The sequence below is a fragment of the Ranitomeya imitator genome, chromosome 2 (assembly GCF_032444005.1).
Source record: "Ranitomeya imitator isolate aRanImi1 chromosome 2, aRanImi1.pri, whole genome shotgun sequence".
NCBI classification, from domain to species: domain Eukaryota; kingdom Metazoa; phylum Chordata; class Amphibia; order Anura; family Dendrobatidae; genus Ranitomeya; species Ranitomeya imitator.
The window spans coordinates 303,258,025-303,285,466 of NC_091283.1; the positions used below are offsets into that span (position 1 = coordinate 303,258,025).

Consider the following 27,442-nt stretch of genomic DNA (forward strand, 5'->3'; position numbering starts at 1 on the left):
CCAGGCACAGGTGTGCCCAGTGCGATTGGCAGTAGTCTGTTCCCACTGCAACCTGCACGTGTCACAAAATAATAAAAGGGCATCGGTTTCTCCCGGACGTCTGTATCTGTTTCTGTTTGTGTCATGTATTGCTGCTTTAAGTGCATACTATTGTAAAGGAAAGTTTTTTTTCTCTTTTTCTGAACTTCCCTTTCTGCCGTTGGCAAAGATATATCCATTGTAAATCACACTGTCACATTTGTTTTTTTCCTTTTTTGCTAAGTTTCCTGTTTCTGCAGTGCTGGCTATGGTGTAGCTATTTGTGAAGAAGTGAAACTAAATAGTATCTATCATTTTTGCTGTGACATACTTGTTTTTCAGATGTGTGATTTTAGTAACATTGGATACAGCAGCATATGAAGAGGGGGAAGTGTGTCTCTTACTGCATTTGAGAGCAGAGAATTTGGAGGAAAAAAAAGAGAGAGAAGCCGTTTTAACTTTTTATTCTTTTGAAGGTTTTTCCTCTTTCCTTCTGTCTTTTTTACATTTTAAAGTTTTTTAAGTTTTCCAAAGTTTTTCCTTTCTGCCTCTATGCAAAAGGAAAAACTTTTTAAACAAAAAGCAAAAAGATCCTGAGTTTTGGATCGTGTACCGAGTTTTTGATGGTTTTCTTTTGTTTTGGTTTCAACTTCTTGCATCAATTTTTTGAAAGCTTCCTTTTCCTTTCATTTTTTGTGTTTTTATATACTTACCTCCTTGAGGTTTTTATTGTTGTGTTTTTGTTTTTGTTTTTTTCTTTTTTGCCATGGGGTATAAAGTGGCCAAGCAACAGGAGAGCCTTTTACTTCCTGATGAGAAAACGGCCCCCCAGAGAGTGGCAAAACACGAAGGTGTTAAGTATGTGAATAATTTTAGAAGGTATAAAGTATGTGAAATTCATCAGAATGGCAGACTTCAAGCTGCGGAATAGCATGATGTAGAAAGGAAAATAAGGGAAGTTAGCTGATGTTAAATTGCTGAATGCTGATACATGGTATACAGTAGCAGCAGAGCTTACATCGTTTAGGTGGTACAGAAAGATATGTGAGCAAACCAGGAACTGATTTTTATGTGTATAAAATGGGGAAAGGTATTAAGCCATCAGCGCCTCCCTAGATATTAGATCTGTGTAGTCTGCTCTTAGCAGAATCCATGTTATAGGGAGTATTTGCACAGTATGTGGTGCGCCCCGCCCAACCTTTGTACAGGGAGATGGCACTGTGGCTCTGACCATGCCCTCAGGCTGCATCAAAGAAGAAGGAATTCTCTTCTTGTCTTTCTCCTCCATCTTTCTCCTCTCTATCCTCCTTTTTCCTGTCACTCTTTTTCTCCTCCTTCTTCATTCTCTCTCTCTATCTCTCCACACCCATCTCCACACCTATACTCCTCCTCCTCCACACCTCTTTCCTCCTTCACTCACCCTTTTTCTCTCCTCCTTCTTCACTCCCCCACACCTATCTCCTCCTGCTCTTACTTCTCCACACCCTTCTCCACGCCTCTCTTCTGCTCCTCTTCTCTCTCTCCTCCACACCTCCCATCTTCTCCTCCCTCTGTTCCTTTTTCCCCACTCCTCACCTCCTCCTCCTATACACCTTTCATCAACCCCTTCTTCTTCTTCATCATCTCCTCCTCTGCTGGATCTCTTCTTTGTCCCATATATCTCCTCCTGTTTCAGACTCTTCTTCTTCTGTAATCAACCACTTTTAGATCCCTATGATATCATTGTGTTATGCTATCAATTTAATAACCCAAAAAACCAAGTCCTAAATTGCCAACCAACGCAATCGGACTAAAAACACAATGTCCTGTAGTATTAAATTCAATAAATTTTCTTAATAATTCACAAATAGTTAACAACGGTATATAATATCCAAGAGAAAATCCTCCCAATGTGAAGGAGCGGATTTGTTCACATAACATCAGGAAAAACCTATATGATGAATAAATACCCAAATTGCCCACACATAATCAACTGCATAAATAAAGAGGAACCTACATACAGCTGAAAAAAACCCGCCAATCCACAAAAATGGAAACAAAGTGAACTACAGGAGATACAATGAGGGGGTTAAGTTAAATAATCATTACTGCCAAAAGGCATGTATGTAGTGGCATTCACCGCCTCCTCAAAGACACCTACAAGGTCACATTAGTAGGTCACACAGTGGAAAGCATGGGCACGCTAAGAATAACTTACATAAGGTATGATGTCCATGTCTCCGTTCCTTTACCCCGACGCGCGTTTCGTAACACTTCCTCAGGGGGTGTGTCGGGGTAGAGGGACCCTGGACATTTAACCCTGCTGTTCTGTTCGGTCTGGGGAGACCTATTTTGAACTTTGGTATTTTTTGGGGTGTTCAAGATGCGGTTCTGAAACTTGTGGTTGATTGACTTAAATGAGGATGGGTCGGTCGGCCACGGGTTTCAGAGCCGCATCTTGAATATTTTAAAGAATATTGAAGTTCAAAGTCGGTCATTTTTGACCAACAGAACAGCAGGGTTAAACGTTACCTCCTCCAATTAAAAAATGCTTCCGTACAGACGCCGCAAGCTGCGTAGTCAAGGAAACGAAGTGAGCGCTGACGTAGTCCTCCGCGCACCGGAAATGCCAGAAACTTCTTCTGTGTTGCCGGCTGGGCCAACACCCAATTCAAACAATGTGCTGCTTACAGCACAAGGCACCCCTTCTATGTCCCTGACACAGTCCAGTCATTGCCAGTTGTGATATTGGGGGAAGGAGGTGTAAATCCCCCTACACACCATGCAGTAGCCAGCCCCCAGACACATCAGGCAGCAGACAGCTCAGCCCTGGGTGCAGAGGGGGGAGGAATGACATCATCATCATCTGCTGATAATGTATAACTTCAGCACTGGTCAGAGCTGCCTACATTCACACCAACATAGAACTAAACGCCTAATCCATCACAGCTTCAACAAGGGGGGAGACATCATTACATATAAAGGCAACTTCTAAGTCCAAAAATCAGCCAGTGTATGACCCCAGCATATGCTATCACAAGTATTCCTCTGATGAGGAGGGAACATCATACATGCTGCCCAGTACTAAGAAAAGAAACCCACAGGCACCAATAATGTAGGGGCAGATAGAGGCACCACCATTATACTATGTGCACTTCACCCCAAGTCAGGTTACCAGCATTCTCAACAATCTTCCACACCCAGGGATGCATCCCATGCCATTTTACCGAAGAATGTAGCAGAACCAGCAAACATATATAGCCACCTGGAATGATCTCTGGGCCATAAATGGAAATAAAAGGTGATGCACTCTGGCCAATCATGAAGGAACAATTCAAACTTCCAGCAGAATTAGATGTACACGCTTGGGAGTCAGGGCCACAGCTAATAGAACAGCTCAGAGAGTGGGCCAAAGGCAGATTGGCAGGACAAGCCCTCAGCTTACATGACATGAGCCAAGACAAGACAGAGTCTGTGGAGAAGTTTCATGGCAGAGTAATGCAAGTATTCCAAGACTTGGGCTTCACCATTCATGACAGATACACATGCAAATGTTGGCACAGGCCTTTGTGCATGGACTGAGACAGCCAATCAGGAAACCACGGGTAGTGGCTAGGCCCGAGAACTAGGTCAATAGCAGTGGACTGACTCAGCAAAATGGGTTATGTGTGCCTAGGAGTCTGTTTATTGCCAATTGTCGCCAAAACTGCCGCCATCATAGCGCCACAAAGAGCATGAAGAAGGAAACGGGTGCCATGCTGCTGAGAACACCAGAAGGGGAGCCAGAGGTGAAGACGCTGCAAAGTGCCGAGCAACACACCGGAAGAACCGCTGCAGACTCCGGAAAGGAGACACCGACCTCAATAAGATTAGCAAAGGGGAGAAACTATGTCAAACCAGGGGGAAAAATAGATGACAGATGTAGCCGCAGCCCCTGTATTGCCCCAAGACCTCGGGTTGGATGCAGTCGCCGGTCTCATGGCACCCCCAGGCCTCGCCACGGATGCACCTGCAGGCCCCATCTTACCACCAGGCCCCGCAGCTTCAATCAGCAGGCCGGACTCCGCTGCCGCTACAGTGCCCATCATGCCATTGTCCACAGTAGCCAAAGGGATTGAGTCCCAACCAGGAGTGCAGAAGACGGCCCCTCTCATGGTGACCACTGACCGGGAAGCGCAACCACCCTACAAAGACAGAAGAAGTGTCAAGTTTTGCAACTGTGGCAAGTTTGTCCATATCTGGAACCAGTGCAGAGCACAAATGCAGCCCAAGAGTTGGTCCAGAGAAACAGGTCAAGGAAGAAGTACAGAAGGCAGTGAAGTACCCTATCCATAGGACAGGGGTAAGCAAGCCAGGTCTGCAAGACACTACGCTCCTGACATGTAAAACCCCGTCTGCAGGACCAATACCTCAAATTACCCTGAAAGTGGATGGCGTTGTCAGATCTTTTCTTCTACACACCGGTGCAGCCAGAAGTATGATGAGACCTGTGGAACTCCCCTATCCCACCTGCCTATCAGAATCCTCTGTGTCTCGCATGGGCATTGATGGTCAAGTCAGACATTCTCAGCTTACAAACCCCAGGACGTGGGAAAACCTCAAGTTGCCCTAGTGCGGGTATCACTCAAGCCAGGCACTCCATATCCTCGCAATGCCCAGTATCCCTTGCCCATTGCCCAGAGTCAAGCTGTCTCTGAACAACTGAAAGTCTACCTGGAAAGAGGAATCATTGTTCCTTGCACATCACCTTGCAATACCCCGCTTTTCCCAGTCAAGAAAAAGACTAAAAGGAGAGCTAGCCAGGTTCAAAATATTACAACACCTGAGAGATGTGAATGACGCCACAGTGTTTGAAACTCCAATTGTGCTGAATCCGCACACTCTGCTTTCAAATGTGCCTTCCACAGCAAAAGTGTTCACAGTAACTGATGTGGCTAATGCTTTCTCCAGTGTTCACTTCACCCGGATGACCAGTACCGGTTTGCCTTAACGCACCAGGGGGGACAGGACACATGGACAAGTGATGCCACAGCGGGCCCAGAACAGCCCTTCACAGCTCAGCAAAGCAATGTCCACAGTCCTCACCAACTGGGTCACAGAATGTGCAGAAGTAACCCTGCTACAATACGTGGACGATCTACTCCTTTGTGCAGTTGACATTAACACGTGTAAAGCCCGTTCCTTGTCTCTCATACTCTACCTGGTGGAGCAGCACTGCAAGGTCTCAAAGAACAGAGTCCAGTGGTGTCTGAAGTGAGTTATGTTCCAGAGACACTGTATCGCTCACCAGACGAAACATCTGACAGATAACCGGAAGACCACAGTGGAGAAGACGGTTCCTCCAACAACTCCAAGGGCACTACAGGCCTTCCTTGGTCTAGTTTCGTATTGCAGAGCCTGGATCCCTGATGCCTCAGTCCTAATGCAGCCTTCAGCTCGTTCAAGAAGTTAAAAGACTCTGTAGTCTCAGTGCCAGCACTATGCTTACCTGACTACGAGAAGCCATTTCATCTCTACCTGATGGAAAAAGAAGGCCTTGCTACTGGAGTCCTGACGCAGCTTCAGAGGGGAAAGCCGAGACCTTTGGGCTACTTTTCAGCTCGCCTGGATCCAGTTGCAAGGGAAGCCTCCTCCTGCATGAGAGCAGCATTTGCAGCATACGCCCTCCTGGAGAGGAATGCTGTCATCATTCTTGGGTATCCATTGGAAATCCTGACCGCTAGGCTCCACATGACATCTCAGCAATCCTCAACCAAACCATCTCTCCACCGCCAGGCATCTTCGCCTCCAGTGCTCTCTACTCCCGCCTAACAATGTCACCATCTCCAGATGCACAGTCCTCAACCCGTCCACTCTACTCCCACTCCCAAGGGGGATACAAATATGAACCCTCAGATCAAAAGTCTGATCAAAATCTGCATACCTTCCACAGGGATCTGGATTTGCTCCGGACAAATGACCATGATTGCTTCAGCATCATGCAACAGGAAACAGCAGGACTACCCAAGGTGGCAGAAGAGCCACTGACTAACCCAGAGTTGATCCTCTACGTGGATGGCTCCAGATTTGCAGATGATGAAGGAAGATTCCAGACCGGATGTGTAGTGACCAGCAATCAAGAGATCCTGTGGTCCAGAACGCTGTCGCCTAGTCTGTCAGCCCGGGAAGCAGAACTGATAACGCTGACGAAGGCCTGCCAGATTGCAGAAGGCAAAACCGCGAACATATACACCGATTCAAGGTACTCGCACGGCATAGCACACAACTCTGGACCCGTCTGGACTGCAAGAGACTTCATCACAGCAAGCGGAACAACCGTGAAGCATCATGGAGCCATCAAGGACCTGCTGGATGCACTCCAACTTCCAAAAATGGTGGCAGTACTAAAAGTCAAAGCATATGGAAAATTGAACACAGTAGAGGCACGGGGCAACAACATGGCGGATATAGCAGCCAAAGAAGCAGCCAAAGGAAGACAATATGGAGAAGTGGGAGAGGTCGCAGAAGACGGACGGCTACTACATGACGACTGAAGACAAGAAATCTGACCAGATGACATCCTGGGATCTGCTCAAAAAGCTGCAAGAGCAAGCCCAAAAAAAGGACAAGAAGGAATGCTGGATGCATGAAGAAGGAAGGGTATACTCAATCGACTACAAACCCTGTTTACCCCGAAGCATGTACAATATGGTGGTCCAGTGGGCACATGGGCCCACACACAGATCAAAGACACAGATGAATGATCTGATTGGTGCTTTCTGGTTCGCTCCAGGGATCTCCACCCTAACAGCCAAGTTCACTAGCAGCTGTTTGACCTGCGGCAAATGCAACCCTGGAAGAATGGAGAAAGTTTCCACACATCATCTTGCCAGACCACTGTACCCCTTCCAGAGAGTCCAGATAGACCACATCCAAATGCCGCCAAGTGGAGGATTTGAATATGCCCTTGTGGTCGTGGACGTGTTCTCAGGATGGCCAGAAGCTTTCCTAGTGAGGAACCAGTCAGCAAAAACTAATGCAAAGAAGCTACTCTCAGAGATGAGATATGCAGATATGGGGACCCGCATTCACAGCAAATCTCACACAAGAGATCTGGTCAGTAGTAAGGTCAGACTTAAGGTACAGTCAAGTAAAGAAGCTGCGGAGACACCATCACGTGTTTCTCGACGCAAGCAGTGAATAGCCAGGCCTTTCCCCGGGAAGGAACAACCACGGGAAGGGCAGCATCCTATGAAGGAAAGCCACCTATGCCAAGCATGGTATCCATCCACAGACAGCTGTTTCGGGGTTTTTGCCCCTCATCAGTGTGGAGTAGGAATCTGGCTATTAGGAGCAGTGCCTAGTAAAAAGGCTATAAAGGCACAGATGATTGGCCTCGGGGAGACCAAAACATCCAACACCGCGGAGACACCATCACGTGTTTCTCAACGCAGTGATTCCAGAACACTGCCCCCATCCCTTATGGGAAATATGCAGATGCAAGTAAAGAAGCTGCGGAGACACCATCACGTGTTTCTCGACGCAAGCAGTGAATAGCCAGGCCTTTCCCCGGGAAGGAACAACCACGGGAAGGGCAGCATCCTATGAAGGAAAGCCACCTATGCCAAGCATGGTATCCATCCACAGACAGCTGTTTCGGGGTTTTTGCCCCTCATCAGTGTGGAGTAGGAATCTGGCTATTAGGAGCAGTGCCTAGTAAAAAGGCTATAAAGGCACAGATGATTGGCCTCGGGGAGACCAAAACATCCAACACCGCGGAGACACCATCACGTGTTTCTCAACGCAGTGATTCCAGAACACTGCCCCCATCCCTTATGGGAAATATGCAGATGCAAGTAAAGAAGCTGCGGAGACACCATCACGTGTTTCTCGACGCAAGCAGTGAATAGCCAGGCCTTTCCCCGGGAAGGAACAACCACGGGAAGGGCAGCATCCTATGAAGGAAAGCCACCTATGCCAAGCATGGTATCCATCCACAGACAGCTGTTTCGGGGTTTTTGCCCCTCATCAGTGTGGAGTAGGAATCTGGCTATTAGGAGCAGTGCCTAGTAAAAAGGCTATAAAGGCACAGATGATTGGCCTCGGGGAGACCAAAACATCCAACACCGCGGAGACACCATCACGTGTTTCTCAACGCAGTGATTCCAGAACACTGCCCCCATCCCTTATGGGAAATATGCAGATGAAAGTAAAGAAGCTGCGGAGACACCATCACGTGTTTCTCGACGCAAGCAGTGAATAGCCAGGCCTTTCCCCGGGAAGGAACAACCACGGGAAGGGCAGCATCCTATAAAGGAAAGCCACCTATGCCAAGCATGGTATCCATCCACAGACAGCTGTTTCAGGGTTTTTGCCCCTCATCAGTGTGGAGTAGGAATCTGGCTATTAGGAGCAGTGCCTAGCCGGGGAAAGGCCTGGCTATTCACTGCTTGCGTCGAGAAACACGTGATGGTGTCTCCGCAGCTTCTTTACTTGCATCTGCATATTTCCCATAAGGGATGGGGGCAGTGTTCTGGAATCACTGCGTTGAGAAACACGTGATGGTGTCTCCGCGGTGTTGGATGTTTTGGTCTCCCCGAGGCCAATCATCTGTGCCTTTATAGCCTTTTTACTAGGCACTGCTCCTAATAGCCAGATTCCTACTCCACACTGATGAGGGGCAAAAACCCCGAAACAGCTGTCTGTGGATGGATACCATGCTTGGCATAGGTGGCTTTCCTTCATAGGATGCTGCCCTTCCCGTGGTTGTTCCTTCCCGGGGAAAGGCCTGGCTATTCACTGCTTGCGTCGAGAAACACGTGATGGTGTCTCCGCAGCTTCTTTACTTGCATCTGCATATTTCCCATAAGGGATGGGGGCAGTGTTCTGGAATCACTGCGTTGAGAAACACGTGATGGTGTCTCCGCGGTGTTGGATGTTTTGGTCTCCCCGAGGCCAATCATCTGTGCCTTTATAGCCTTTTTACTAGGCACTGCTCCTAATAGCCAGATTCCTACTCCACACTGATGAGGGGCAAAAACCCCGAAATAGCTGTCTGTGGATGGATACCATGCTTGGCATAGGTGGCTTTCCTTCATAGGATGCTGCCCTTCCCGTGGTTGTTCCTTCCCGGGGAAAGGCCTGGCTATTCACTGCTTGCGTCGAGAAACACGTGATGGTGTCTCCGCAGCTTCTTTACTTGCATCTGCATATTTCCCATAAGGGATGGGGGCAGTGTTCTGGAATCACTGCGTTGAGAAACACGTGATGGTGTCTCCGCGGTGTTGGATGTTTTGGTCTCCCCGAGGCCAATCATCTGTGCCTTTATAGCCTTTTTACTAGGCACTGCTCCTAATAGCCAGATTCCTACTCCACACTGATGAGGGGCAAAAACCCCGAAACAGCTGTCTGTGGATGGATACCATGCTTGGCATAGGTGGCTTTCCTTCATAGGATGCTGCCCTTCCCGTGGTTGTTCCTTCCCGGGGAAAGGCCTGGCTATTCACTGCTTGCGTCGAGAAACACGTGATGGTGTCTCCGCAGCTTCTTTACTTTCATCTGCATATTTCCCATAAGGGATGGGGGCAGTGTTCTGGAATCACTGCGTTGAGAAACACGTGATGGTGTCTCCGCGGTGTTGGATGTTTTGGTCTCCCCGAGGCCAATCATCTGTGCCTTTAAGGTACAGTCACACAGTGCCATTTTGATCGCTACGACGGCATGATTCGTGACGTTACATCGTCGCTCAATTATCGCTCCAGCATTGTAGACTGCGGTCACACTTCACAATGCACGGCGCTGGAGCGATAATTTCATGACGTATTTGCAATGTAGAAGTCGTATGGGACAGTCGTACGGTCATGTCACACAAGACGATTCAGAGCACATTTTGCATAATCTGTGCATGACGTTGTTCACTAGGGGCGTGTTGTGCTGCTAGCTAATGTGCTGATAGGCCATAGGTTATGTGCACACAATTGGTTGGAAAATGTGTCACCTGAGCGCTATTGTTCCCAACGCCACCTCACAGCTTTCATAATTTCCTTTCTTCACTTTGTACTTGGACACTTGGTGGACCTGGACGTCGGATTTTGTATTTCCCAGACTATTCCACGCTTTGCACCGCAGCTTCGAGGTATGTAAAACCGCTAGGGCGTGGTGGATGGAACGCTGTATGGTCGGCATGAGCGCTTCGTTCCGCCACTGAAGCGAAGCGTATGGTACGCTGTTGTGACTGGTGGGCTAGAGCGTGGCAGATGGAACGATGTATGGTCGGCATGAGCACTTCGTTCCACCGCTGAAGCGAAGCAGATGGTACGCTGTTGTGACTGGTGGGCTAGAGCGTGGCAGATGGAACGATGTATGGTCGGCATGAGCACTTCGTTCCACCGCTGAAGCGAAGCGGATGGTACGCTGTTGTGACTGGTGGGCTAGAGCGTGGCAGATGGAACGATGTATGTTCGGCATGAGCACTTCGTTCCACCGCCGAAGCGCAGCGGATGGTACGCTGTTGTGACTGGTGGGCTACAGCGTGGCAGATGGAACGATGTATGGTCGGCATGAGCACTTCGTGCCGCCGCTGAAGCGAAGCGGATGGTACGCTGTTGTGGTTAGGGTGTGGCAGATGGAACAATGTGTGGTCAGCATGAGCGCTTTGTGCCGCCGCTGTTGTGAAATGGGTGGTACGCTGTTGTGGCTTATGGTGGGCTAGGGCATGGCAGATGGAACGATGTATGGTCGGCATGAGCGCTTCGTGCTGCCGCTGAAGCGAAGCGGATGGTACACTGGTAAAAGTAGTGTTTAAAGTACTCTTTGTCAAACGCCTAACTTTTTTTTTTGTTATTTTTCAGATGTCAAATCGCGTTGAATTTATCCGAGATTTCATAGAGATCTACCAGTCTTTTCCCTGCCTCTGGAAGATTAAATCTCCAGAGTATTGCAACAGGGAAAAGAGGAAGGAGGGATATTCGAAGCTCATTGAATTTTACCATCTCCATGCACCTGAAGAGCAAGCCAACGAAGCGGTTATTAAGAAGAAAATTCAGGCGCTGCGCACGGTGTGGAGGAAGGAGCTTAATAAGGTCCCGCACACTACAAAGTCCGGGGCTTCCACAGAAGAGGTGTACGTGCCTAAGCTCTGGTACTTTGAACATATGAATTTTCTTAGGGACCAAGAGGTGCCACGGACATCTACGTGTTTTCGCTCGTTGGCACCTGTGGAACAGACTGTATCAGAGAACCTCGTCGAGCAGGACTCTCAAGGGCAACAAGTAAGTACCTCTTTGCACTACAGGTTCACCAATGTGTCCTATAATTAGATATAATTTATCTGCATTTTCAGTTTTATCCTTCTGATTATCCCATCAATTAGAAGTTATATCATTTTCCTGTACACATAAGTAACCCTGTCGCAGTAAAGTATTATATGGCGACCTTCATAAGTATTAAATGGCGACCTTCATAACCCATACCATCTAAACTAATAGAAAATAGTATCGCTTCCAGCTGCAGATAAGTATTCTTGGTGAGACTATTTCGACCATAAAATGTTAATCAGGTTCCCCTAGCAGTCAGAACAGTGTAGTGCAAAATAAGAAATAAATGGGAATGTTAAATAATATTACTAATATAAAAATATATTACAACGTTTTTGCATGAATACGAATATATAGTTTGGATGCGGTTAGGGTGGTTAAGCGTTTTTTTTTTTTCGGGTTAATAACTTCATTTTTTATTCTCCCCAGGAGGACAGTGCACAGGACAGTACACAGGACAGTGCACAGGACTGCTCGACGAGTCAAATTGTGGAGGCTGCACCTGCCAGGACTCAATGGAGGCAAGGTTCAAGGAAACGTAAAGCCACCTCAGACGTCTCCCTTGAACTGTTGAGCCTGGCCAAACAGGCGTTAACGAACAATGTCAGCCCTGCGTTGCAGGGTTTTGGACACTACATAGTAGACAAACTGTCCAAAATGGACGAGAGGCAATGAACACTAACGGAGCGTCTAATTTTGGAAGCTGTTAACAAGGGTACTGATGGCAATTTGGATGAGCACACTCATTTGGTCTGTTCCCGGCCAATGGAGCGGACAGAGTCGTCATATTTTAATGGTTGGTCACAGTCACAGACACAAATATGCCACAATGTCCCCATTTCCCACTTCGGCCCGCCACCCCCTAACTCCTACACGCCCATACCTTCTCACATGGCTTCGCCCATCAGGCACCAAAATTATCGAACTGAAGATTCGGCGTATCACGATTTGTGATTTTCTTTTTTTTTTTTTACATTAATTTTTTTTATTGTCTTGTGAATATAGTGTGTTAAATAAAACCTTTTTCTTGAACTTCAATCTCGACAGCTTGATTGGTGTGTCTCGATCACAGAGACAAAATGGGTCCACAGCACTGTATGAGGGCAGAAATTAACGTAACAAAGAAATGTACATTTCTAAAAACAAAACATTGAAAATGGAATCAAAGTATAAATATATTTTTTTAGTTAACAACATAAAATTTACAAACAGGGAATAGTTTTTATTTTTGCCCCGCCTTCAACTGTTGGCACATGTCCCTAATCTTTTGCAACTCTCCCATTGCCACATTCTGCTGCTCCTGAATCTGCGCCAGAGTGTCGAACAGCCTTTCAATACTGGCTTTTAGATCCACCATGGTCACACTGCCGGCTGCTGTTGGTCGAAAAGCATAACATAAATAACACAGTAGGGGGCCGTACCTGCAACCAAATCCAAATCACATTATTGTGGGAACCTACTAGGATGTTGAGGCATTGAGGAGGGCACTTCGGGTTCTGAGGCAGTGTGGGATGCCTCGTGGTGGCGGCGGCGCTGTGTCTTTGCCTCTGTGAAGGAAAAAAGAAGTTCTGTCAGCATATATGGCAACACTGACTGCGGGGGGGGGGGGGGTGGAGGGGACCTGCGACCAAATCCAAATCACATTATTGCGGGAAACTACTAGGAGTATAGCATCACTGGGAAGTGTGATCTCTATTTTCAGTTTCAGTCTATTTTTAGTTTTGATCTGCAGCACTCTACATTTGTGTTTAAACATTGCATTTCTTTACTTTATGTGTAGAGAGACAGCGCCGGCAACAGGTACCTGCCATTGCCAACAGCACCACATCATCCACCATCAGCGGGAGCCCGGGACGTCACGTAAGTTAACAATCATTGATTGCAGTTTTTTAACTGCATACGGGACATAAGAGGGTAGCGGAAATATTTGAATACATTACAGGCGCAGTAATGACCAGGCGGCCTACCACACCTCCACCATCTGTTGCGACCAGGTGCCCTCGCACCCCTACACCACCCTCAACACCTCCCTTCCGCGACTCATCTTCCTCCCCTGGGTCGGCGGCCTTCTCCCCAGAAGCGACCATTCGTAAGTGACCAAAACAGCGAGCGCTTCCCAACGGCATGTTCCATAGTTAACCAGATCTGTTATTATTTCCTTTTAGCTGCTGCAGCAGTGGCCAGATCAAGGGGATGGCAAATAAGCAGCTCTGGTTCTGGCAATGAAGAACCGGCGTCCCTTCTCCGTAAGTATCCAGACAATACAAGTGGTAAAATTAAAAAAAAAAAATCTCGCCCTGTGGGGCCAGACCAAATTGAAATTTACAACACACTCAATTTGGTCCTGCCCCAGAGGTCGAGATGTATTTTCAGCGGAATCACCGTCTGTTCTCCAACCTCTTCTATCCACAGAACCGCCCACCGTGAGAGAGCTCCTGGCAAGACAACTGCGCCTGGAGCGGACAGCAGCGCTCCTGCAGCAGACAGCAGCGCTCCTCCAGGCTCAAGTACAGCAGCAGGGCCACACGCTGCGACACCTGTTGGGCCATGGGAGGAGATAGTTTAATACAAAAAATTATGTTAAAAAAAAAAACCAGTCATCGCATTATTTAACGTTTATGGAGCTATAAGGGTTTAAATTTGACCAGCAATTTCTCATTTTTACAACACCATATTTTAGGCATCTCATCTCATTTAAAGTCATTTAGAGGGGTTTATATGATTGAAAATACCCATCTGTGTGGGTAAACCATTGTTTGGGTGCATGGCAGAGCTTGGAATGGAAGGAAGGCGCCATTTGACTTTTGAATGCAATATAGACCTATCGCTATAACGTACTATCCCGTCAATGGGTATTAAGTCACAGGACACCTTGACGGCATAGGACGTCATATGGGATTAAGGAGTTAACCACTTTATCTAAACTGAACAACCAAGAATAACGGGAGTAATAAATACAATAAAATTTTATTACACAAAAGACAGTTACCTACTCAAACAATTACATTGTGGACACCAAAGCATAACATACATATTGTTGAGTTAACGCAAAACAAAAAAAAAATTTTTTATACGGCGTGATCCTACCAGGGTACAGCTCCAGAACCATTAAAGTACAGACAGTATTTTTCTCGACAGTCCCTTGCATCGTCTGCCTGTCTGCCAGATCCCAGCGCTTGAAGAGCTGCTAAATTTTCTTGTTGTGTACGCCATTCCCCGGGCACAATATCTTCGGTTCTTGGGTCCACTGCATCAATAAATGAAGGAGGAGAGTAGGAGCTGGTATCATGACGTCTCAGGAAATTATGGAGCACACAGCATGCCAAAACCACAAAGTCTATAGACGGCAGCTTCAAGTTGATAGCTGTGTAAAACTCTAAACCGATTCGCCATAATCCCAAAGGCATTTTCAACCACACGACTGGCCCTAGACAACCGGGAATTATAGATTCTGCGCTCCGCTGTGAGTGTTCGCTGCGCAAATGGCTTCAGCAGATGTGGATGAAGAGGGAAAGCTTCATCTGCGATGAAAACAAAATTGAGGTTTGCTATTGTGTCTTCATTTTGTGGCAACTGCAGTTGATTGTTCCTCAAGCTTTCCCCAAATGAAGTGTGTTCAAAAACACCACCATCGGAGACTCGACCATTCATACCAACATCCACGAACTCATAGTTCGCATTGACAAGGGCCATGAGGATCACACTGAAATATCCTTTATAGTTGTAAAAAAAGGATCCAGAGTTGGCTGGTTGCGTGATGCGCACATGCTTTCCATCCAATGCGCCACCGCAGTTTGGAAACTGCCACAGCTGATCAAAATCGGAAGCAATCCTCTTCCAGTCATCCTCCGTCTTGGGAAACTGCAAGATGAAAAGGAAACATGTACAAATTAGGTAAAATATATTGTTGTGCACATACACTCTCATGTGGACATCCTAGAGTGATTGACGCGCAGTATGGAGTAGTAAAACAAAGTCAACAATCCTGAGTATGCAGGCAGCCATTTTATCAGACGGCTTCACTGACTGAGAGGGGGTGCTAAACAATATATCGAAATAATATAACCTATAAAATAACGTTGGGAGCAGCAAATAAAAGAACGGTGGCGCAGGATGGGAGCAGCACATGTCAGAATGGAGCCGCAAAATGGGAGCAGCACATGTCAGAATGGAGGCGCAGGATGGCAGCAACACATGTCAGAATGGGGGCGCAGGATGGGAGCAGCACATGATAGGATGGAGACCATATACCAATAGAAATGCTCGCCACCAGGGTGTAGAACGGGTTCAATAGCTAGTATAATATATCGACATAACATAACACAGCAGCAAAAAAAAATAGTAGTACCTCCATATAATGCCTTAAGCTCTGCACAATGGCCTTGCATGTCTCCGGAATCACAACGCTCAGTAAAGGTCTGGAAACAGCAGCGGAAAACTGCAAATCCTGAAGAGACCTTCCTGTAGCCAGGAACAGCAGTGTCACCGCCAACCTTTCATCCATGGGCACGGCTGCACGCATCGGCGTATCACGCCTTTGTATGAGTGGCGTAACAGCAGCAAGTATAATCTTGAACGATTCCTCTGACATCCTAAGGTAGTTTCGGAAATCATGAGGGTTATTATCACGTAACTCTCTTATGAGACCCATGTGTGACAATGTAGATCTTTTCTGCAGCCAGCTCCGGGTCCACATGCGACGTTTTCGTTTAGGACGTCTCTCCTCTAGGAGACGTGCTGCCTCAAACACCAGGGCAGCAGCAACGACAGACCTCTCACCGGAAGTGAGCATACTTCCTAAAAAGAAAACAAACGTACAATAAATACACGTGCTTTCAAAACAATGTTTTGACCATTGATCTAACTATATATGTTGCTACCGGCATAAACGGGGCAGTCCACCATGCTACAGCTCGATCTGTAAAAGGATTAATTGGGCCACGCTACAGCTGTGTACCTGAGACTCTCTGGCCTACCCTACTCCCCATAAGGAACAATCGTTAACATGAGGTATCCCTGTTGAAGCGCAACATCTGCTACGCTGTAGCGTTATACATACCTCTTGCGGTAAAAGTCTGTAGTTTTAAAAGTCCAGGGAATCCAGTGAATTTAGGAGTTCTGTTTCCAGCATGTGCTCCAGAGAGAAAAGAATTCAGCACTCGACAGCTCCGGTTTTATCAGCCGGGAACAATAGTACTTCGTCTGTCGAATGAGCGCACAGTATTGTACCGCCCAATCAGCACACAGGAGGTGGAGAATTTGGCGCTCCTACGTAGCCAGCTCCTCCACCCATTACATCGTATACAATATCGTGCACACCTATGTTGCACGATGCGATCATGCCGCCACAGCGGGACACTTGACGACGAAAGAAAGTTTCAAACGATCTGCTACGACGTACGATTCTCAGTGGGGTACCTGATCGCAGTAGCGTGACAAACACTGCGAGATCGTAACTATATCGCTGGAACGTCACGAATCGTGCCGTCGTAGCGATCAAAATGGCACTATGTGACGGTACCCTAAGGCCTGCACACTCCCTACAATCCCCAGAGTAGCGAGAAAGTGGAAAGACTGAATGGGACACTTAAGAACAGGATGTTGAAAGTTGCCCAAGAGACACGCAAACCATGGCAGGAGACACTCCCAATCACACTACTTAGTGTAAGGCACACTTCCAGAGGCCCATAAAAACTGTCACCATATGAAATTTTGTTTTAGTCTAGCCCCAGGTTAGGGGTATTCTTTCCCTCAGCAGCTGGTTATGCAATATGATACTTTGTCTGCTTGTGTAATTGAACTCACTAAGAAACTTGCTAACATCCATTCTCGAGTTTTTTCTTCATTGCCAGATCCAGATTCAGTGTCCGGTACGCACTCCTTGAAGCCAGAAGACTGGGTGTTGGTGAAAAAAGTTTGTAAGGAGAACACCACTCGATCCCAGATCACTGTCCAAGTGCCGCTGATGACACCAACCTCTGTGAAGCTGGAGGGAAGACCCACTTGGATCCACGCATCGCACTGCAAGAAAGCTCCCCTACCAGAGGATGACACCCAAGCCAGAATGATGTTGTGGATGCCCTGCCTGACCGAATAGATGACCTAGCTGATAAAGAATGCACTACACATGCTATTGACTAAGAGACTGATTTCAATGAACCCTCGTTAGGTACAGATCTCCCGACCGCCCATTTGCGAAAATTCTGTACGGAGTGGGGCGTAGGCGCTAGGCTTGCGTCAGTTCACCGGCAGCACAAAAGAGTTGCAGCGTTTTGGGACCGTAGGCTAGGATTAGGGCAAGTGATATCTAAGGGGGCTTGTGATAGAAATATATATATCATGTAGATCTCACTTGCATGTATACTCCTCTATACTCATATATACTCACAGCTAATATATACATTATAATTAATGGCTTAAAATGGCTGACATAAACTGATATAAGCCAGACAGACTGTATGGGGGTTTTCCAGGCAAAAGCGGAAGAACGCTAGATGTATTAAGTGCTGATCAGATTTCTCAACTTTGTCCTAAATGCCGAGAGCTACATTTTAGTTGCTTAATCAGCAGTCATATGTGCATTAATCACAATATTCCATATATATTTAGATAACCAATAACAGAGGAGCTAGACAATATGGTAATTAACAAACCACCCCTAACCACTCCTTTCTATATGCAATTATAAATCCATGTATGTACAAGAAATCAGCAGTATTTTTTTTTTTTATTTAAATAGATTTTTATTAACAATATAAAGAAGAACATCAGAATGCCATTTACATTGCATTATATCACATACACATTTTCTTGTTTTAATAAACCCCAACATTACCCCAACTACCCCCCTCCCCCCTACGACAGCTCAGTCCCAATCTTCACCTCACTGAGGCCTTCTCTGCCTCGTGTAATTTATCCTCATCCAGGTCTTAGGAAACTCGACGACTATACTCCTCAATCCAAATCAAGCCAAGGAGACCATATTTTATTAAACATTTCTATTTTCCCCCTTTTTTTGTACACCCCCTTTTCCAATTTTAGACCATGTTGAACATATTGGAGAAATTCCCTTCTCACAGGTGGTTCCGCATTTATCCAATTTCGTGCTATTACTTTCCTGGCCATGTAGAGTAGCCTAGCGATTGCAATTTTCCTAGTATTGTCAACTCCAATTTCTTCCACATATCCCAGCACGCATACTATCGGGTCTCTAAGAACTCTGCACTTATACGCTGCTTCAACTCGGCTCAAAATCACCACCCAATAGGCAGCCAGTCTCGGACACGTCCACATCATGTGATATATTCCTGCATTCTCACTCGCACACCTCGGACACTCAGAATTGGCACGCAATCCCGCTTTGTATAGCACTTCCGGAGATTTATACACCCTATGCAGAATGTATAGCTGCGAGATCCTATATGGTTCACTCAAGGATAGTCGCGGAACCCACTCCATCACCGATTCCCAGGTTTCATTTTCCATCGGTCCCACTTCTCTCTCCCACTTAGCTCTCGCCTTTATAGGGAAATCTAGCAGGAACGTGTGCATAAGGTCCTTATACAGAGTGGAAATAACTCCCCTTGTAGTTCCGTCACCACACACATACTCCAACACTATATCATCTTGAACCCTGATTTCAGCCTTCTTATTCTGAGCTCTAAAGGCATGTCTCATCTGTGCATACTGATATTCCCCTGTGGATCGCAAACCAAATTCTTCCTGCAATTGGGAGAAGGACTTCAGTTCCTGTCGCTGGATTATCTGGTGAACAAAGCAAATTCCCTTATTCTGCCATTCCATCAGTCCTCCCAGGGCCTCAAATTCCTTTAAATTGTTATTAGACCATATCGGTGTGAATTTAGTCAGCCCTTTAACCCCACGAATCTGCCTTAGTCTATTCCACAATTTACGAATCAGGAACAGGGTTGGGTATACTTTCCCCAAAGCGCTCAAAGAGCCATCTTCCAAACACCTAGCCATCGGTCGTCGGTCCGTCACCTCTTCCATTAGCTGTTGTACTGCACTGGATGACGCCCCTCGCGCCCAGCCCTTCAAATGCTGGCTCTGGGTCGCAAGGAAGTATATTTCCGGGTTGGGCAAAGCCAAACCACCATCTTCCTTGGGTCGCTGAAGCGTCTCCAGGCTAATACGTGGATATTGTCTTCCCCATATCAAACTTCTAAAAAGGGCGTTAATCTGCCTGAACTTCCCCCGCGGGATCCAAATTGGTGCGTTATGTAGAACATAAAGAATTTTAGGCATCAGGACCATTTTAATAAGATTTACCCTACCGACGACCGATAGATGTAGCTTATTCCAGGCATCTACCTTTGCCTTGAGTACCCCCATAACAGGAGTCAAATTTCTTTGCAGGAACTCCGCAATTGGCACCGAAATCCATATTCCGAGGTATTTAAATTGGGAAACCACCTTCAGCCTCTCATCCCCAACATCCTCACTCACATTCTCTCCTACGTCATCCACCCTAAAAAGAACCGACTTATCCCAATTAATTGTTAGTCCCGACACAGTACCAAATCTCTCAACAATTTCAATGGCCCCTCTTAGTGAATCGTCTGGATCCGCCAGGAACAGCAAAACATCATCCGCATATAGCGCTATTTTTTCCTCTACTTTCCCATACCTAAACCCAGGGACCCCATCCGCCTGCCGAATCTTAGCAGCAAGAGGTTCTACAGCCAACGCGAACAGGAGGGGTGAAAGCGGGCATCCCTGCCTAGTCCCCCTAGCCAGCCCTATAGGTCGAGATAGCTCCCCGTTTACTCTAATTCTAGCGGACGGTAATGAGTACAACAGCCACAAACTGCGGACCAAACCCCATACATTCCAGCACCTGCCAGAGGTACCCCCATTCGACACTGTCAAACGCCTTATGTGCATCCAGCGATACAATCACTTTTCGACCACAGTTGTCAGACTCTACCTGCAAATTTACATATAACCTCCGCAAATTGATCGCCGTTGATCTATCCGGCATAAAGCCAGATTGGTCCGAATGCACCAGACTCGCAATAACACTAGAGAGGCGGAGAGCCAACACCTTGGCCAGAAGCTTGACATTAATAGTTAGTAAAGAAATTGGGCGGTACGACTCCGGTTTCCCCAAGTCCTTATCCTCCTTTGGAATGACCACTATTATGGCCTCTCTCATAGAGGCTGGCAAGCGCCCACAGGACCTAGCTTCCTCCAATACCATTTTTAATCTAGGAATCAACACTTCTGCCAACCTTTATAGATCTCAGCGGGTAGCCCATCGACCCCAGGCGCCTTCCCATTAGCCATAGACATCAATGCCCGACTCAATTCCTCCTCAGTGATAGGGGCCTCAAGGCTCTCCCTATCTGTCTCACTCAGTCTCGGCAGATCCAAACCTTCCAAGAAAGTCAGTGTGTCCTCGACCGATTCACCAACCCGAGAGGAATACAAATCTGCATAGAAGTCCGCGAAGGCTCTCAAGATTTCAGGCGTTTCCGTTATTTTACCTCCACTAGCAGAGTCCAAAGAATGTATATATGAAGAACCTCTCTGAGCAGCAGCCACTACCGACAGCATATGTCCCACTGTTTCTCCCTCCTGATAGAACAATACCCTTTGGAAATCCCGCTTCCTCTCGGCTTTGCCTAACAGAATTTTTTCCAAATGATCTTGTGCGTTTTTCATCCTTCTCTCTGCCTCAGGGGTTCCCAGCATAGCCATCCCATCTTCTGCTTCCTTCAACTCCTCAACTGCCACTTTTTCTGCCTCTCTCGTCCTCCGCTTACACCTACTAATGTCCCTAAACAGTAGTCCCCTCAGATACGCCTTCATTGCATCCCAAATCGTAAGAGCATCAGTACTTCCATCATTTAAGAGAAAGAATTCCGCTACCTCCCGTCCTATACTTTCCAACTCAATACTCTGTAACCAATTAGGATGAATCTTCCATTCTCTCACACTTAGCGAATGAGCCCCCTCCAATCTAACCTCTACTTCAATTGGACTATGGTCCGACAAGGCCCTTGGCAGATATCTCACCTCCCCAACCAACGTATCCAAAATCCTGTTACCCAGAGCCATATCAATCCTAGAGAGCGTGGCATGCGCCGGTGAATAACATGAGTACCCTCTCTCCCCAATATGTCTAACCCTCCAAAGATCAATCAAACCTATCTCCTGTATATAGGTGCCAAATGTTGTTATGTGTCCCTCCGACCTATTCTGAGTATTTTTATTTTTATCCCAATATTCATCACAGATGTTATTTAGATCCCCGATAATTATTAACGGTGCCGGCCCCCATCTTTCCACTCGCTCCATTACTTCTCTAATTTTCCTGCTAGAGTAGGGAGGCGGAATATACATCGCTGCAACACACAACATCACTCCATACAGTATACACCGTATTAGTACGTACTGCCCATCCACATCCACACATACCTTCACCTCCTCATACTGAACTCCCGCTGGAACCAAGATTGAGACTCCTCTTGCATACGTGGAGAAGGTAGAATGATATCCCTTCTGGATCCACTGTCTATTCAGAACATCCACCTTTTCCCTTACCAAATGCGTCTCCAGCAAGCATATCATTGAGGCCCGTTGGTCTCTTGCATATTGCAAACACGTGGCACGTCTAGATTTCTCCCCTAGGCCTCTCACATTCCAGCACAAAATCTTAAAACGGGTCCCCATCACTTGGCTCATCTTCACTATAAGTATCGTCAATTTTGAGCCCAAGCTGTCTAACTACCCTCCCCCCCCTCCCAACTCCCCCTCCCACCCTTCCCCCCTCACATCTAACCATTCCACCTCTTTTCAAGAGTGGGGCATCATCGCCCATAGCGAACACTCCGTTTGGCATTACCTTCCCAACCCTCCTCCCACCACTGTACATAACAGGATTTCAGACATTTTGAAAAATAACGTATCTCAAAACATTTTAACGTAGAATTATTTACACACGCAAGAAACCTGCATACATTTAAAATATGCCGCATACCCTTCCTCCCCCTTTCCCAGCAACCATTACACCATCCCTTTAACTTTAACTGAATACAATCCAGCTCCCTTCTTCACCCCCCACACCCCCCGAGTTGTCAATCACATGACTCTTTGCCAACTGACAGATAAGTAAACAAGATCAGACTCTTCCCACAGTTTCAGTCTCCTTTTCCTTTAAGCTTTTTAGCATTAATATCGATCCACTGGGTAGCTTCCTCCGGCTTCTGAAAAAAATGAATTTTATCAAACGCCACCACCCTCAGTCTTGCTGGAAACATCATGGAGTACTGTACTCCCAACTCCCTCAGCCGTCTCTTGATACCCGTGAACATCATCCGTTGTCTCTGCACCAAAGTAGAATAGTCTGGGTATATAGCAATCTTTTGGCCTTCAACTGTCAGATCCGTCATGTCTCTGGCCTTCCTCAGGATAATGTCTCTGTCTCTATAGTTTAGAATTTTGGCTAGCATGGTACGGGGATTCGCTCCAGGGACAGGTGGTTTCGGCGGGACCCTATGCGCTCTTTCTACCGCGAACACTTTTGTTAGCGCCATATCTCCAAATGTTTCTAACAGCCATTTTTCAATATATTCCGTTGGATTCCTCCCTTCAGCTTTTTCAGGGATGCCCACTATGCGAATATTGTTTCTTCTGGACCTGTTCTCAAGGTCCTCATTTTTCGCAGCCAATTCAGCTATTGCTTGAGTGAACTTTTTCTCTGCTTTTTGCAGCTGCACTATATGGTCTTCTACAGTGCTCACTCTCTCCTCTACCTCCCCCACACGTTTGTCAATCTTCTGCATGGCTGCGTTTATCTGGGCTGTGTCTCCCTTAACCTCCTGTATCTGTAAGGTCAGAGACTGTTTACATGAAGAGACTAGCGCAAAAACGTCTCTTAGGGTAGGCTCAGCTTCTGGCGCCATTTCCTCGGGTCCCCCTTCTGCCACCACCATTTTACTCTCCTTTCTCCCCTGTTGTACCTCATGTTCTCCTGCTGGGCTCTCCTCCTCCTCCTCCTCTTCGGTATCAGCTCCGGCTCCCTCCTCTGCGGCCTCTGCTCTCGCAAACTGCTGGAGCTTTGCCGCTACCTCCATGCGCTTTCTACATGCGGCGTTCTCCTTGTCTGCCTTCTCCCTCGTGTCGGCGCCATCTTGGATTGCGCCTGCATCCCCGACTCCCGCGTCCTTCTGCCGTCTCCTGGTCATGTTCGCCGGCTCCAGCACCACCGCTCAGCACCGCCGGACCCTCCAAGTCTCCCCGCAGCCGGTAAGCCCCCCGCAGGGACCAAACAGCAGCGGCTCTGCAGGATTTTAGAATGTACAGCGGCGGGAGCTCACAGCCGCACGTCCGCTCACATGAGCTCTCAGGCCACGCCTCAAGAAATCAGCAGTATTGATGGAATACTTTTCTGTCACAATGGTGTACAGTCTCATTCTTGAGCGCTCAAAATACTCAGTCTTATTGGGAACGGCCGCAGCACACTCAGGGATAAATTTATCCAAACCAAATTTCCATAACAGCAGTAAACACCCTTTTGGTCTTTCTCATTCTGTGTGGAGCCCCTTAGTCAGGTCTTTTTGCTACTGATGTAGAGGAGCTCTGGTATGTGTGTCTTCACAGATCCATAGCTGGCCACGCCCCTCTCGCTGGTCAACTTTTAACCTTTATAACCTCCTAACAAAAAAAAGGTTCCAAAATTGTGCTGATGTAAAGTTGACATGTGGGAAATGTTGTTTATTAACTATTTTCTGTGACACCAATCTCTGATTTAAGAGTACAAAAATTAACCCCCGAAGCTTTTTTCAGTTTTGCGTTTTAATTTTTCGCTCCCCTCCTTCCAGAGCTATAACTTTTTTATTTTTCCATCAATATGGCTATGTGGGGGCTAATTTTTTGCTGGACGAGTTGTACTTTTGAACAACACCTTTGCTTTCATTATGTTGTGTACTAGAAAATGGGAAAAAAAATTCCAAGTGCGGCGAAATTGCAAAAAAAAAGTGCAATCCCACACTTGTTTTTTGTTTGGCTTTTTTGCTAATTTCACTAAACTTAGGTTCACTGCCGAAGTCCGCATCAAAGCAGGGGATCTGCCATCGGACGGAATTGTAAAGGGGATAAAAGTTTGAAAATTGCACAATTTTTAAAATTTTTGACATATTTCTGTTTTTTTCATAAATAATTGCAAGTTATATAAAAAAAATGTTACCACTGACATGAAGTACAATATGTCACAAAAAACAAACTCAGAATCAGTGGGGTACATTGCAGCGTTCCAGAGCTAAAATATCATAAATTGACAGTAGTCAAAATTGTAAAAATTGGCCTGGTCATTAAGTAACAAATTGGCTGTCACTAAAGGGTTAACATTGGCGTGCTTAGCTATTCCTGATGATCTTTTTTTGGGGTGCTCTTTTGAGTGGATTTCCTTGGACGTGGGGGAAGAGAGAAGAGCTTTGCTAAATGTCTGTTTTCCAAGTGTCAGGAATTCCACTTTTTCAAGTCACAAGGATCAGACAATCTATGAGTGAAGACTAAGAGGTGCCTGATGGATTGACCAGTACCAGACGTACTACAAGTGCCAGATGTGCTGAAGGTAGACCTGCTGATGACCAGAGCTCAGCATAGTCTAACAAAGGAAGTACAAGCTGAGATATTCAATGTAAGAAAAATGGATATAATTCAATTTTTTTCTAAGCAAAGTAAATTGAGATTTATGTCTTTAGACGAGTCTAACTTAGAAGTTTTTGTATAAATCATGTTTATTGAAGCAAATAAACAATACAACAATGGAACAGTGCTGAAACACAGTTGGATAAAACATTAGGGTACAACCCGTAATTCAGACATGGAGGTAAAGTCTCAGCGGTTTCCGAGTGCTATTGGCCAATGCCAATGTTATCACTTTCGATATAATAATAATAACTTTCAATATTGTATCAAATAACCAACATTGAAGAAAACTAATCATTACTCACTATATAGAATCATTTATTTTAATAGAAGACGTCACCAAATAGAAAAGGCGATTAGAAAGAGAGAAAGTTAAAGAAAAGAAAAGAGGGGAGAGAGGGGGGAAAGCGGGTAAAAAATAGAAGGATGTGATAAGGACAGGGAACGTGGCCCCTCCCACGGGTGGGTCCCAGTCCCCATCAGCAGTGGGGAAGCCAATATATCATTGACATTGAATTAAAGCCATGGTGGCAGGTTGGGGCAAAGGGGCAGCGTTCATATCATGGACGCAACCCGAGCGGTCTCAGATGTATGTTAAGATCCGGATAGCCATGTGTCCAGTTCTGGGGTCTCCCTAAATACAATCCATGGAGCCCAAATTTTGTAAAATTTATCGGGATCCTCAGTGGACTGGTTTATCAATTGTTCCATTCTGTAGATATCATTCAGTTCCCCAACAAAATCAGAGCCCGAGGGGTATCGATCCTGCTTCCAATATCGAGGGATCAAGTTCCTGACAGCCGTGAGAAAATGTCTGAGAAGACTCCTCTTGAACCCAGAGATCGACACGTCACATAAAGATAAAAGGGCCAGCTCTACCGTGGGCAGTATTTTGCGAATGGATAATTTATTAAAGAGATCAAAGACTGACGTCCACAGCTTTTTTATAGGTGTGCATTCCCACCAGATATGGACATACGTCCCTCTCTCTGCTCTACATCTCCAGCAGACATCTGGTATCACCGGAAACATATTACACCAACGAATATCCTCATAATATAAGGGGATCCCTTCAAACTTCAATATAAGCAACAAAGAAAAGAGAACAAAGAAGGACTGCCAATCCAATGAATAAAGATATATAAACAACAAATTTTATTAATACATATAATACATACAAAAATATATATATACAGAGATATGGATACTCGGCAGATGGAACGGTACATAGACCAATATGTGCACGGAACACCGATGTCACAGTGTATGTATAGAAGGACGACAGCAAAATATATCAATCATAATAATCACTCCCTATAGAGCATAGGAGGTATATCTAAATGATGGTAAATTATCTAAAGAAGCACCTACCTATAACTCCAATACATATAGATAACCTGCTGACCACCAACTAATATAGTGCCACAGGTATAGCTAATAACAGATATGGCTATTGTAAAATACAACGCAAACAAGCTGCCATAGTGCAGTGCCTCAAAGCATGTAACCGCACAAAACCATACCTGTAGACATATTTCCACCTGTAGACATAGCGGCACACGTGCCCGTGCACAAAGAGCCTCGACGCGCGTTTCGCTGTATCCTACAGCTTCGTCGCAGAGTCTAAAGGTAATAAATTTATCAAATATCACACTTTCATCGGCACAAGTATATGTACTTGAAAAAGGACTAACTTTTGCCCCCACAGCAAAATTTGACTACTTCACTATTGTGAAGGATTTAGAACTGTTTGCACGTAAGCTATCTTTCAAGAAATATTTCCTGAATAGATCTAGGAATGAGTTTCCAACGAATATAGAACAACAGGCCTTGGCTGATCTGGAAGCCTTGCTTGACGAACAAGTTGCTTCGGATGACTCCCGTTGTCCTACGCATCTGCATGGCCGTTCGCAACATTTCCCCCTACGGGATTATGTACCAATGTTGATATCTTTCTTAAACTGGTTAAGAGGGATTTGTCCCTATTCTCAGAAAAGATATCCAAGTTTAACCTTACTAGGGCACAAAATCAAGCCATTAAAGAGCTTAAAAATATGAAAGACATTGTCATTAAGCCAGCCGATAAGGGGGGAAATGTTGTGTTATGGCCTGCAGGTATGTATGAGCGGGAGGCATTCCGACAGCTTAATATGACACACTGTTATAGAAAGTTAGCTAATAATCCGTTGAACACCTTCAAGTCTGAGCTTGATGCGTTATTACAACAGGGTGTGGATTCAGGCGTTATATCAGTTAAAATGATGAAGGGACTTTTAACTACCTTCCCCAAAATTCCTACATTCTACCTGACCCCGAAAGTCCACAAAGATTTAAATAATCCACCGGGTCGACCGATAGTGGCGGGTATAGATAGTTTGACAGAGAATACCAGCAGATTTATTGACTTCTATTTACAGCAGTGTGTGGAAACGTTGCCTTCATTCGTCAAGGACACTACCGATGTCCTGAAGAGACTT

At 46.0% G+C, this 27,442-nt stretch overlaps 2 protein-coding genes across 2 annotated transcripts in view; both read left to right on the plus strand.

Annotated features, from left to right (window-relative positions):
• Positions 1–27,442, plus strand: part of LOC138666455 (zinc finger protein 665-like) — a 309,850-nt gene that overhangs the window by 33,728 nt on the left and 248,680 nt on the right. The window lies entirely within an intron of this gene.
• Positions 9,675–12,323, plus strand: LOC138667404 (uncharacterized). Its single transcript, XM_069755625.1, has 2 exons — positions 9,675–11,246; positions 11,721–12,323. The coding sequence occupies exons 1-2, from the start codon at positions 10,827–10,829 to the stop codon at positions 11,964–11,966; spliced, it is 666 nt and encodes a 221-aa protein (XP_069611726.1). The 5' UTR covers positions 9,675–10,826; the 3' UTR covers positions 11,967–12,323.